Genomic DNA, 14,077 nt, shown 5'->3' on the forward strand with positions numbered 1-14,077 from the left:
ACCATGTGGTTGCTGGGATTTGAACTCAGGACCTTCAGAAGAGCAGTCAGCGCTCTTAACCACTGAGCCATCTCCCCAGCCCTCCAGAAATACTCTTATATAAAAAAGTAGAAGGGAGTTTTATGCTTACTCTGTATAGCACGTGGGCATAGGTTTAATGTGAGCCATGTGTGTAAAATGCTCTGTGCTTGTATATGGCCAGAACAGTTAGTTCCTCAGTAACACTGGTTACAATGAAAACAACTGGCTAAAAATGTAGCCTCCATGCCTGATGTCTGTGAGACACCCTGAAGAGCTGTAGGATCTTACTCGGGCCCTTTTGACAGGTTCTCTATTTTTATTCTAAGAGTGGTTAAAATATTCCAAAAGTTGATTGAAAATAAGGCCAGGATCATGTTGCAATCTTTCCATAGCTAGACTTAATAATTTCCTGGAAAGGATCTAAAGTTTCTTCCTAGATTTAAGTCACCTAGATATGTATCAGCTCTGTGTGTGGACAGCTTGTTGATTGAAGATTTTAGGGTCTAAGTGTAAGGCTACAGTAAGTAGTGGGAGTTGATTCTTGAGAAACTGATAGTCCTGACCCTGGGCTAGAGCCAATCAGTGTCTGTGAAGGTGCGGCTATGTCTTCCCGCAGAAATGACGAGGGTGTGCTTGAGCCTCGTAACCTTAGGGTTACCTGAGATGCCCCGAATACAACTCAAGAGTGCTGTGCTCAGCCAGAGGTTAAGCTCTCTTTTCTCAGAAATCTTGTAGACATTTTCACTAAAGCATATGCCATTCCGGGCTCACAACTATGCAAGTACAGTATTGTGNTCAGCAGAGTCCTTTGGAAATAACTTCTTTCTCTGTTGCAGCGCTGTTGAAGTCTTTCAAGTGCAGTCCTACGGTGTGTGACACAAGATGGAAGTGTGTCAGGAATTGAGGAAACCAGCGCTAAGCCTGGAGTGTGGGCACTGCAGTTTCAGAGGCACCGATTACGAGAATGTGCAGATCCACATGGGCTCCATTCATCCTGAGTTCTGTGATGACATGGATGCTGGAGGCCTGGGCAAACTCATCTTTTACCAGAANAGTGCAAAGCTCTTCCACTGCCATAAGTGCTTCTTCACCAGCAAGCTGTACGCCAATGTGTACTATCACATCACGGCCAGACACGCAGCCTCGGACAAGTGGAGTGAGCAGCCGAAAGAGCAGCTGAGCAAAGACACCGAGTCTGGGAAAAGCCCTTTCCCTCCTGAGCGTCAGAACCCAGCCTTTGACCCAGCAGAGACNAGGCCCACTCCAACCCTCCCCATGGAAACACAGAAAACGAGCCCGAGTTTGTGTCCAGAGTCACAAGCTTCTGTCCCTCCAGTTCTGGAGCCTCAGAGCGCTGGTCCTGTTATTTCGCCCGAGCCACAAGCCCCTTGTCTTCCTGCTGAGGCCTCAAAAACTGCTCCTGTTCCTTCCCCTGAGTGTCTAGACCCACCCTGTGAGCTTCCTGAGCTGGAGAAGCCTGAGCGAGTCCCTTCTCCTGAGTCAGTCAAGTCTGCTCTTGTCAGCTCCAAACCCCCAAAGCACTCTTCCTTTGCAGACACGGGGGCTCCCCCTTCAGCTTTGTCTCCAGAGTCACCAGTTCTGGCCACTTCCCCTGAACCTTGGGGACCATCCCTCAGTGCATCTCCAGAGTCTCGAAAGCCAGCAAGGACTGCCTCCCCTGAGCCAAGGAAGCCATCCCCAGCAGAGTCTCCTGAACTTTGGAAGCCATTCCCTGCAATCACTTCAGAGCCTCGGAGACCAACCCCAGCAGTATCGCCAGGTTCCTGGAAGCCAGGGCCGCCTGGTTCTCCTAGGCCTTGGAAATCCAGTCCTTCAGCAACATCAGGACCGTGGAAGTCATCTAAACCTGTTCAACCTATGTCTCCTGGACCTTGGAAACCAATACCTTCTATATCACCTGGGTCTTGGAAACCTGCCCCATCTATGTCCACTGCATCCTGGAAGTCTTCAGTCTCATCTGGTTCCTGGAAAACACCACCCACATCTCCAGAGTCGTGGAAGTCTGGCCCACCTGAACTCCGAAAGACAGCCCTTCCCTTGTCTCCTGAGCATTGGAAGGCAGTGCCTCCTGTGTCTCCTGAGCTCCGCAGACCAGGCCCACCACTTTCCCCAGAGATCCGAAGTCCAGCAGGTTCTCCGGAGCTCAAGAAGCCTTCAGGGTCACCAGACCTTTGGAAGGTTTCTCCTGACCAGCGGAAAACTTCTGCTTCACTTGATTTCCCTGAGCCCCAGAAAAGTTCTTGTGGTAGTCCTCCTGATCTCTGGAAGTCTTCCTTCATCATGGAGTCTCAGAAACCTAACGTCTTCTCTGAGACGAGGAAACACACTGCTTCGGGCTCATCTGAGTCACCGAAGGTAGCGTCAGACATATGGAAGCCTGTCTTGTCTATCGATGCTGAGCCTAGGAAGTCCACACTGTTTCCTGAGCCCACCAAAGCAGTCCTTCCTGCTTCTCCCGAGCCACGGAAACGCGCACTTTTCCCAGAGTCCCGGAAGCATGTGCTTCTACCTGAACTTCCCAAATCCGCTGTGTTCTCAGACGCCCAGAAGGCCACTGAGCTTAGTGAGGAGACACAACTTGAAGCTGTGGATAACGCAAAATGTGATAGTCTGGTCCAGGAAGGGCTTCTGGCCACACCCAAGAAACTGTTAGACGATGCTTTATCTCCTTCTTCAAAGAAGCTCAAGAAGGACAGCCAGGAGAACTCGGATGCCGAGCTCAGTAGCAGTGAATACATCAGAACAGATTTAGACACGTTGGACACGAAGGGCCAGGAGTCAAGCAGCGATCAGGAACAGGTGGATGTGGAATCGATTGATTTTAGCAAAGAGAACAAAATGGAGATGGGTAGTTCAGAGCAAGCCAAAAATGTGCTTCAGTTCACCGAGGAGAAGGAGGCCTTCATCTCTGAGGAGGAGATTGCAAAGTACATGAAGCGTGGGAAAGGGAAATACTACTGCAAAATCTGTTGCTGTCGGGCCATGAAAAAGGGCGCTGTCTTGCACCACTTGGTTAATAAGCACAATGTCCACAGTCCATATAAGTGCACAATTTGTGGAAAAGCGTTTCTTTTGGAGTCCCTTCTTAAAAACCACGTAGCAGCCCACGGGCAAAGTTTACTTAAATGTCCACGCTGTAATTTTGAATCAAATTTCCCAAGAGGCTTTAAGAAACACTTAACTCACTGTCAGAGCCGGCATAATGAAGAGGTGAATAAGAAGCTGATGGAAGCCCTGGAGTCGCCATTGGAGGAGCAGCAGATTTGATTTTCAGACAGTGGCCCTTGCTCTACAGTGTTGCTTGCCAAACTCTTAGGTTGTTGAGTAGCCTAGATGGACCAGTAGCCAGTATGTGTGTAGTGGTGTATCCTGTTTCTGTAAGCAGTGTTACAAAAAATAAGTACTTGGTTATTCTTTCATATGATCTCTTGTTTATGTGGATGGCTATTTTATAAGTCTTAATACATTTCTGTTATAGATTCCAGATGGATATAACTCATTTTCCTTAAGTTTATTTTTGTTATAATACAAGGAGTGGGGGAAAATAGGCAGGCCATTTAATAAACAAGTTTAAACATAGTCAGAGTCTTTGTCCTCCACCGTGTGTGTGTGTGTGTGTGTGTAACTGATTTCAGAACATAGAACTTATTAGATGAGGGCTCAGTGGTAGAGCCTCGACTAGCATGTTTTGCATACTTACCAGTTCCAGGGTTCTAACCCCAATACCTTTNNAAAAAAAGTGGAATGTATGAGAATTGAGCATGAAAAGTAAATTTGAGAAAAATTTTGTTAAATGTACTTTTGAAACATGTCTTATATCTTATTTTTTCATGTAAAATTAGTTTATAAGTCTTTAATACTTTCATGATGATCATTAATGCTAATGTTACAGCCTGGGGGTAGAATGGCCCTTTCACAGAAAGCACAGATATTTACATAATGAGGATAGCAAAGTTAGTTATAAAGCAGCAATGAAAACTTTATGGTTGGAGGGACCACCATTACGTGAGGAACTGTATTGAAGGGTCACAGCATTAGGAAAGTTGAGAATGCTGTTGAAGAGAGTTGGAGTCTTAGAGCTGCTGGTTTTCTGCTGCTAGGACAATGAGTGGGTTTGCAAAGCAGTGTTGGTATTTTCTGCAGGCTGAGAAGACAGCGCTTAAGGACACCGCTTCCCTCTAGTTGTTTGCAATGCCGTCTTCCTTGTGGGGTCTTGCCCTTCACTTCCCTGCCTGATCACATCAACAGATGATGTTTACTTGCCAAACATGTTAGTGTCTGTACCTCCTACTCTGGGCCTTATGTGCTTTCTGTCGGGTGGGGCTCAAGACCCAAGTAACGAGCAGGAGCTGAAAGTCTTCCAGATTGACAGTAAGAGGTTAATAAACAGCGCTGGTGTGGCAGCGATCCACACTAGATGCCNACTTGGTGGTTTGGGAGCTGAATTGATGAGGCTTCACTGAATCTCACGGGGGCAGCCCAGTGAAGCCCTGCCTCAAAAGCATTCCTGTTTGAAAGACATGTCGCTTTTGTTTCACATGTTTTTGCCATTGTAAATACCTTTATCTCTCTGTGGATTATTCTAACATATTTTGTTAAATGTGTATCAACCAAATTAAAAAGGCTTTCACGATAACATCTTCATGTGTACTTAATTTTTATAATTGTATTATAATCAGACTTATGATGCCTGAGGAAGATAGTTTAAAATAAGACTGACTTTGGTTTTGTAGGTTTCGATGGCTTGTAGGCATGTGGCAAGGAGAAAGGGTGTGGCAGAGAAACACTGCTGCCCTCAAGGTATCCAGAAGAAAGAGAAGAGGAATGGAAAATGGCCAGGGCCAAGATATGTCCCTCACAGGCACACCACTAGTGACTCACCTTGCCCAAGGGTGCCACCACTTCCCATTGGTGTATTCCGTTTTTACTGTAGAGGCTGAAGCATGGTCCAGAGCAGAGCCTTCACAATGCACTCCCGAAAGTGCCCTCTGGCACATGGATGTGCTGCACTGATGTCTGTCCACTCAAGATTAATTGCAGGGATTTTTTTTTTTTTTTTTTTGGTTTTTCGAGACAGGGTTTCTCTGTATAGCCCTGGCTGTCCTGGAACTCACTTTGTAGACCANGCTGGCCTCAGAAATCCGCCTGCCTCTGCCTCCTGAGTACTGGAATTAAAAGCGTGCGCCACCACGCCCGGCTATTGCAGGGATTTTTAGTGGCTTATTCCCAAATGTCACCTTAAGAGACTAGTTTTCATGTGTTGAGCAGTACATTCTAAGCCACGTTTTCCCTTAGTTCTGTAAGGTGCTTTGACTTCAGCAGGTTGCCAGTCTTGTTACTGCACAGCTACGATTGAGACACAGATTTAGCTCTTTGGGTTCTGCGCCTACGCCCTGTTCTGTTTTAAAGTGTGAGATTTAAGCCGTTGTTCTTGCCCCATCCACTCTGGTTTTAGACCTCATATGTATTAAGGACAACTAATTTGATGGAACGACTTTGCCTCCTGTACAGCTGCCACTTAATAATGACCGGCTTAGTGCACCTTTATTTTCTTCCTCTGTAAGACTGGTTGTAATGCGTCTCAACTCAGTGTTTTCATGGACTACAACGGGGAGAAAACAGTGGTAGCCACATCCGTGGGGTGGAGTCTGTGACATCCTTGGATACTAACAGATACCTGAAAAAGCATCCTAACAGGGTCTTGTCCCCCAAAGAAAGTTCTTTTCCCAAGCTCTGGCCCCGCTCCCTCCTGGGCTTGAAGAAAGTTCCTGCTTGCTAAAAGTGGAGTCATTCTCTTTTATCTCTGGCAAGAGCAGCTTGTGACCCATTCACAGGGGGCCTGGGTGCCTCCTGTCAAGATCCAGGCTAGCCTCTAAGCTCCCTGTTGCTGCTCACCAGCCCCAGCCCAGCTCACAAACTCCCTTTCTCCCAGTCCTGTTTAACCCTGAGTCTCCCAGGTAGCTCTGTCTGCTTGCTTTCCTGGGAGGGAGCCTCGTCACTTTGGGATAAACTTCCCCTTTCACCCACGGAGCAGCTGTTGTGGTTTCCTTACTGCACCCATTTTCATTTGGGTCCAGGCCCCATATCTAAAATCAGTATTTCCATTGTAGCAGTTACCTGTTCGTATGTACATTTGACAACATGGTAAGTTCCCTGTCACTGTGCCCTCAAGTTAACCCCAGCTGGCCTAAGGGCAAGATAAATTCCAATTGTAATTAGCCCTTGGGGGTTTGCAAACCACTCAGGCAGCTCTCCTATCTTGAGCTCCTAGTCTGCCTGTATGCTGAGTGACCTATGGCTCTGCCAATAGCATGAGAGAGGTCCAGGCTCTACAGAGTATTTCTACCACTGAAGTAGCTTGGGGGTCTGGTCAACAAAAAAAGTGGCCTGTGTACCCAAGTGTCAGGCAAACACAGGATTAATAAAAGATGTAGCTCTATGCTACTTAAAAAACATACAAGATGCCGGGCATGGTGGCGCACACCTTTAATCCCAGCACTTGGGAGGCAGAGGCAGGCAGATTTCTGAGTTCAAGGCCAGCCTGGTCTACAGAGTGAGTTCCAGGACAGCCAGGGCTATACAGAGAAACCCTGTCTCGAAAAACCAAAACAAAAAACAAAAACAAAACATACAAGAACAAATTTAAAAGAAAAACAAACCCACTAAAGGTTTGCTGTTTCTGATGGTTGCTTGATTTTGGAGGCAGGGTCTCATAGCCCATAATGACCTTGAACATCTATGTAGCTGAGGATGAGTTTGAACCTGTGGTCCTCCAGTCTCTACCTCTTGAATGCTGAGACTGCAGGTATTCACTACCATGCAGAGTTTATGTGATGTGGGGCATTGAACCCAGGGCCTTATGCATGTTAAGCAAGCACTCTACCAACCAAGCCTCACCCTTAACTAACCCCGCTTTAGGGAAGGACGTACAACAGCCATACATGTTATTAATGAACAAGGGGTGAGTTTAGCGGCAACTGCAATGGTCCTAAGTATTTATCTGTACATTAAAAATATATAAGGCGAGCTGGGCGTGGTGGCGCACGCCTTTGATCCCAGCACTCAGGAGGCAGAGGCAGGAGGATTTCTGAGTTCAAGGACAGCCTGGTCTACAAAGTGAGTTCCAGGACAGCCAGGGCTACACAGAGAAACTCTGTCTCGAAAAACCAAAAAAAAAAAAAAAAAAAAAAAAAAAAAAAATATATATATATATATATATATATATATATATATATGTATATATATATATGGCAAAAGCTGGTGAATCAAAAAAAAAAAAAGGAAGTTGGAAAATTTACCTCTCAAATGAGAAGCGTATCAATACCAAGGCTATATACAAGAAGATCTGGTCTCTTAGGGAGCTATGTGTCTTATTTCTATAAAACTCAGGAGCTGCAAGGTAGGTACATTTCAAGTATTCATTGGCATGATGAAAACAGTCTGGGCCCTAGAATAAATCTAAAACCTCTAAGGACTGAATGTGTATAACTCTATTACTATGGAATCAAGTTAGAAATCACTAGTGAAATGAAGCATTCTGGATGTTCTGAGATTAAATGACACTGTTCTAGATGACCAAAATGGAAGTTGTTTGGCGTCAAATGATGGTTAAGTGTATGATAGGAACTCTGAGCTGCAGCTAGAGCTGTGGACAGAGGAAGATGAGGGCAGAGGGAAGAAAAGCATTTTTAAACTGTCCCCTAGGCTTGAGAGATGATGGTTCAGCGGTTAAGAGCACTGACTGCTCTCCCAGAGGTCCTGAGTTCAATTCCCAGCAACCATATGGTGGCTCACAACCATCTGTAATGGGATTTGATGCCCTCTTCTGGTGTGTCTGAAAACAGCGACAGTGTACTCATATACATAATATAAATAAATAAATCTTTATTTAAAAAAAGATTATATAATTTCTGGCTTAAAGTGCCATTTAGTTTCCTTCCTTGTAAACTAAGTAAATGTTTAGCCTTTCCTTCAGAGGCAACAGAAATAAGCCACACAGTCACCAGTGACCCCTGGATTACAATCCCTGCAAAAACATGCAGGATACACAGAAGCAAAGCCATGTGCCTTTTCCCTTTGCGAGTACCATTTCCATCCATAACATGTAATTCAAGGGCTTTGAATGAAGGAGCAAGGCATTGACCAGAAGTACATAATTATAGGGAAGAGACGCAGACAGAGCATAGTAGGTTATTTTTCCCTAACTTTATTTATAAAGAACACAACTAACACAGACGAAAATTCCAACACACTCCAGAGTCCATTAACAACAACAACAATAACAACAACAACATGCCCCAGTTAATGCCTGTCTGTAGCCCACACTGAGGAGTCACTGAGAACGGAAAGAGTATCTCACTTGAAACATAGGAAACAACTTGTGATCTGGAGGACACAAAAACTCCCCCACTCCACTGTGGAAAGTGACACTTTTAGTCTTCGGCATCATCAAACTGTCCTGTTTCGAAGACCATCTTGGAGTAGTGTGGTATCAGTGGAGGTGGATGGTGCCAACTGGGGTCGTATATCATGTCTCCCTGTGGTGCACAGCACACCCAAGGCTTGATCTCTTGGGAAATGCTCCCCTGGATGTCATCAGCATCTGCAGACAGTTTCCGAGAGATGCAAGAGGGAGAGTCAAACTGGACTGCACAGAAAAATGCCTAGGAAATAAACCTGCAAGTATTTTAATAGAAGACACACATATGCTTGGGTGTGCATGCACACGTGGGCACTCCCCCCCACCCCCCAACACACACACATCTCCTTTCCTGAGGAAATGCACATAAGCCACTCTAAACAACCCATAAAGGAATACAAAGAGACAGACAGCAGAGTACTTCCATCTGCAGCCACTCAGCTCAAACACTTTAGGAGAATTTTCTTGTTAAAGCAAATCAACATGTTGTGGATTCAGTGTATTTGTTTTTAATATAGAAAAGAAGCAGGGATTCCAGTCCTGGGACAATGGAGCAATGAACACCATCTGACTTCCACACTGTTTGCCTTTAGGGCCAGGGTGCAGGGTCTGAGCTGCTCAGGCTCAGCCCCAGAGGCTCCCTACCTACCGTAAGGATTCCCTTGGTCCGCTTTCAGCTCCAAGTCCCAGTCCTCATTAAAAAGATCTGCAGCCTGTTCCATGGGTGGGCAGGATGGCCCCTCTGACAGCTCCCAGGCATACAACTCCCCATCAGCTTCCTTCTCCACTGCAAAGCCTTCTTCAGAACTTGGGCCCTCGGCATGGGCAGGAATGTCTGCAGGGATGCTCTGAGCTCCACTGGCTATGAAAAGACAGACAGTTTTTAAAAAAATGATAAACGGGAGGTCTGCTCATATGGTTAGAAACTTTCTGCCGGGCATGGTGGCACACCCCTTTAATCCCAGTACTCGGGAGGCAGGGGCAGACGGATTTCTGAGTTCGAGGCCAGCCTGGTCTACAAAGTGAGTTTCAGGACAGCCATGGCTACACAGAGAAACCCTGTCTCGAAAAAAAAAAAGAAACTTTCTAATCTTTCTAATAGCCCTTTTCTAAGGAAGCAGTAAAAATCTACAGATAGTTCTTTCATTACATGAGCACTTACTGGAGTATTTAGTTTATATTTTGGAAATGAAGTTGATCATTTTTTCCAAGATGTTTTGTCATAAACAAGGCCACTCAGTCAGTACAGAGGGTATTGGCTTATAAAGGGGACATCTTCAGGTCATTTACAGTGAACCAAATGGCCTCTGGCAGAGTGTACTTCCACTATTCAAGCCCATGCCCCACGTTTCCTTTTGAAGCTTGTTAGATGCAAGTACACAAAGGAAAACAGAACGGAGCCTGTACAGCCCCGTGTTCTTCCTCCTGAATTCAGTGAAGCCACACAGTAACGTAACAAAGCCTACAGAAGGACAGTAGACCTCCACAACACGGGCTGCTGTGGTGATACCAGGTCTGAGGAAAGGAAGCAAGTGGCCTGAGAAGAGCCATGGTGTTAAGACTGTCATCNCAGCTATAACGCAATTCAGTGGAGAGCACGGAATCTGGAGACAGACTGCCTCAGGTCAGATCTGTTCTGAGCTGTCTGACACTGAAGCTAACCAACCCTGAATTGCCACATGCCCTGGCAACTCCCCTTGAACAGTGCGCCCTAAAGAACTATAAAGACACTTCAGACAGGAAGAGATGTTCACTGCAGCACCACTCAGCCACCAAATGCCACCAGTGGATAAATGATCCACAAAGTGCAGGAAACCTGATGGTGGGCGTGCTCAGTCTTGTGGGTGATAGATGCTGACACAGGCTGCTACAGGAATGGACCCTGGAAATGTGCTGAGCTGGAAGAAGTGGGATGTAAGAGACCATGTATTGTATAATTTACTTTACTGTGAATTCACACTTGCATGTCCATACCAGGTAAATCATTAGGGGTAGGGAGCTATCAGTAGTTAGAGGCTCGAGAACTAAAGAGTGGAGAGTGTTTGCTCCAGAGACAGGGCTTCCTTTTGGGGTCGTGACAACATCCTAGAGGTAGCGGTGACAGTTGTACACACTATCACAGAGTGGAATGAGCCAGGTCATATAGTTAATAGAGTTAACGGGTAAAACCAAGTCTATATCTTTTGCTGTATTTTAAGACTTTACGAGGCGGATTTCTGAGTTCAAGGCCAGCCTGGTCTACAAAGTGAGTTCCAGGACAGCCAGGGCTATACAGAGAAACCCTGTCTCGGAAAAAAAAAAAAAAGGACTTTACTATGTACCTTAAGTTTTTCATTGGTGAAATAGTCCTCAGGTTGTTGTGAGTTTATTTAGGGGGAAAAAAGGAATCAGATCTGTGCCTGAAACACCTAGCACCTGCTCTGATCATACCCATTCTGTACCCAGGCTGTATAGACCAATGCTACCCAGTGTAACTCAGTTCATCACAGAGCTACACAGTGGAAGTGTCATTACAGATCTTCTCACTCAACCCGACGAAGTACCCTACTTTAAAGATAGACATCTAGAGATGAAAAATGCAAGCCCAAGGACTACAGCCTGGATCTGAAACTGTAACAGTCTTCCTAGCTACACACACTAGATGCTTTTCACAGTCTCAAGCTGTTCCTCCCAGTGAAATGGGGTGGTTTGGGTCCACGATCATCCAGTACCTCCTCGAAGCTTCTAAACCAAGAGTTCCGCTGAGACGGTGGGCAAAGAAGGTAACTCAGTGGCAAAGTGGGTCAGCTAGCAAGAGAAGATAGACAAGACAGCGGGACTGTGCTGTCTCCATCTCTCCCAATGGCCGCCCCAGGCCCAGTCTCTGCCTTCTACTTGCCTAGTCGATCCACGGCCAGCTCAGTCTCCGTCTCCCGACCAGAGAGGTCAGCTGTGGCAAAGCCAGCCTGTGGAAGAAGAAAAAATTACCAGGAACTTGGGTAGTAGGACATGCTACTGCTTTGAAGCTCCAAACCTGCCCACCCATAATGCCCTGCACGCTGTAGAGTTTGCACACCCTTCTGAGGACTCGGCAAGGCCTCAGAACAGGGCCTGTAGGCTACAGGCATCACCCAGGAACACTGCTCTGCTCTGACCGCTGGGAGCACCCTTTTGCAGTGGCCAACAGACAGCTGTCAGTTTTGCTCTCAGCCCCAGGCCCTCTTCAGAAGTCTGAGCAGCAGGACTTCTCCAANCTCAGAGACCCTAGAGCCAGATGGGACAGCTCCCTGGTCTTGGTTTGTAACCTCAGGTCTGTGTGTAGACTCTTTCCTCTAAGTCCAAAAATACTTTAACTGCTCTAACTTCTCTTTTTTCCTGGCCAGGATTGATAGTTGTCTCCTGAACCTGCAACATCTCTGCACACCTTTGCCCTTCTCAGGTCTTTATGTCTAACAACTCCTTCCAACAAAGCCATTCCACAGTGGTCCACGGGAGAAGCAGCCTGAGTTCTACACACTGGAAGGAATTCCTAACCCCCCCCCACCCCCCGCCAACCAGGTAATTTTACAGCCTGTTACCTCCAAGTTCCCCAAACTTTATTCCCCCCAAGGTCTCTCTGCAGTGGAAACAGTAATGTCCAGGGCTTAGATGATCAGGTCAATGTCAGTCTTTGCCCCACCATGCACGTAGACTGTGACCTCTAGATATTGGAATGGCTGTTCTGATCTGGCAGGGGTCCTATGATGGAGGACATTTATAAAACATGGGTTGAAGACGTAGCTCAGTTGGTCAAGTGTCTGCCTTGTGTACACAAAGCTACACATTGATTTTCNAACACTACATAAAACCAGGCATGGTGGGCCACTCTGTAATCTCAGCATTTAGGAGGTAGGTGCAGGAGGATCAGAAGTTGAAGGTCATTCTTGGCCACAGCATGAGCCCAGCTCCTGGGCTACATGAGACCCTGTCTCAAAAAAAAATTACAATAAAGCCAACAGTAATAACAAAACCACCTGTTAGACTGCAAGAAGTAACACTTCTTTGACTTAAATCGCAATATTTATTTTATTTGTGTATATTGTGTGTGTGAATGCACCAGGAGGATCCCCTGGAGAGGGAGTTGCAGAGGGCTGAGACATCTGTTGTGGGTGCTAAGAGCCAAGTCAAACTCTGTAAGACCACCATGGCTGTCTTTCCAGCCTTCATCCTGCATGTAAATAAACTGTACTTAGCACTCACCCTAATTACCGTTCATTATCTAGTCACCCCTGAGCTTTAATGACTCAATCCATCTCCTGTAGTCAGTGATAACCACAGACCGCTACTGCTGCCCCCTACGGTGCTGGACCTCTTACTTGAACCTCACGCCCATCTCCCTACTCCTGCTCACCCTTCCACTTAAAACCTTCGCGGCCCTCCACTGCCATCACAGACCAGCAATGCCATTCATATTGCCTCTCACGTNCCTTTCTGTAAGAAGCCTGCTCTCCGACCCAAGCTCCAAGGCCATTTGCCTTGCCCTTTCTCATATCCAGACCTTTGCTGGGCCTACCCTCTCACCCAAGAACATCCTTTCCAGATGCGCTCTGACAACATCACTCTCCTATTTTGCAAAAGTAATTTTCTTTGCAAATCTATTGGTACTTGAATAGCTTCAAGTACCATAACTGAGGCTCAGGTAAGCGTTCCATTCATTCATCCAATTAGGATACACCAGGCCTAGGTGCGGCTTCTGGAAAACAGGATGTCTACAGTTAGGAAGCTCGCAGTAGAGGTGGATGCAATAAGGGCAGGTCATGGGGAAAGGCTGTATGGCGCGCACTTAAAAACAAGTTTCTGGAAACCCGTGTCACAAGAGGACCATTCGTTTCATCAAATGGGAAAAAGCACGGGTGACATCTGGCGTCCAAGGTCAGCTACACATCCCCACCAATGGCCAGAGGTCCTCAAGGTGAGAAAAAAAATATATCCGTTTCCTCGCAGCTCCCACCTGACCCAGCCCCCTGCGGCTGGAGCCGGCTCAGGGCAGCCGGCTCCCGGAAGCCAGCTCCGCGTTCCCTGCATTCACTCCCGCAGAGGCTCCCCAGCAGCCCCAGCGTCCCTCTCCCTTCAGCGCCAGCCACAGCCTAGAGCTCGGGTCCGCGCGCGTTCCCGCGCCCACTGCCGTTACCGGCCAGGCTCTCTGCGCGCACTCGCGCGGCCCCGGCGTTTCCCGGGTGAGCGGCCTCCCGGCAGCGCGCCAGCCCCGCGGTTTCCCGCCTGGGTGGTCGCGGGTGCCCGCGTCCCCCACCCCGTGGCGCTCACCTCCGCGCTGGGGGCCTCCTGCGAANTCCGCTCGCCCGGGCCCCGACCGGTGGCTGCCTGAGGGTCCATGCCCCGCCGCCCACAGCCAGGCGCCTGGGACGCTCCGGCACGTGACGGCCGACGGGCTGCGGACAAGCCAATCGGCGCGGGGCGGCGCGGCGACCGAGGGGGCGGGGCGGCGCAGGGGCAGCGCCGGACGGCACGCCCACCTGCGTTGTAGTGCGGGACCGCAGGCTCTACAGCTCTTTCTGACCTCAAGTGCTGGTTTCGAGCCTCAGGCCTGATTGGGCACTGAGTCGTCCCAGCCACACGGGGCTTCCCTACTGCATTGCN

General features: G+C 47.7%; 2 protein-coding genes across 3 annotated transcripts in view; one reads left to right on the top strand and one right to left on the bottom strand.

Moving 5' to 3' along the window:
- Positions 1-4,680, top strand: part of Champ1 (chromosome alignment maintaining phosphoprotein 1) — a 13,601-nt gene extending 8,921 nt beyond the window's left edge. Inside the window, exon 2 of one of the 2 annotated variants that reach the window (XM_029480937.1) lies at positions 858-4,680. In XM_029480937.1, coding sequence (XP_029336797.1) covers positions 904-3,309 — 2,406 coding nt within the window. In that variant the 5' untranslated portion in view covers positions 858-903 and the 3' untranslated portion in view covers positions 3,310-4,680. The remainder of the gene's footprint in view (positions 1-857) is intronic. The other variant, XM_021170994.1, reaches the window with a different exon arrangement.
- A 3,552-nt stretch (positions 4,681-8,232) lies between these two features.
- Positions 8,233-13,853, bottom strand: Coprs (coordinator of PRMT5 and differentiation stimulator). The gene is made up of 4 exons (XM_021170649.2): positions 13,745-13,853; positions 11,340-11,406; positions 9,111-9,323; positions 8,233-8,644 (listed from the first exon to the last, which is right to left on the bottom strand). The coding sequence occupies exons 1-4, from the start codon at positions 13,811-13,813 to the stop codon at positions 8,475-8,477; spliced, it is 519 nt and encodes a 172-aa protein (XP_021026308.1). The 5' UTR covers positions 13,814-13,853; the 3' UTR covers positions 8,233-8,474.
- Between the last annotated feature and the right edge of the window lie 224 nt (positions 13,854-14,077).

The sequence above is a fragment of the Mus caroli genome, chromosome 8 (assembly GCF_900094665.2).
Source record: "Mus caroli chromosome 8, CAROLI_EIJ_v1.1, whole genome shotgun sequence".
In the NCBI taxonomy this organism is placed as follows: domain Eukaryota; kingdom Metazoa; phylum Chordata; class Mammalia; order Rodentia; family Muridae; genus Mus; species Mus caroli.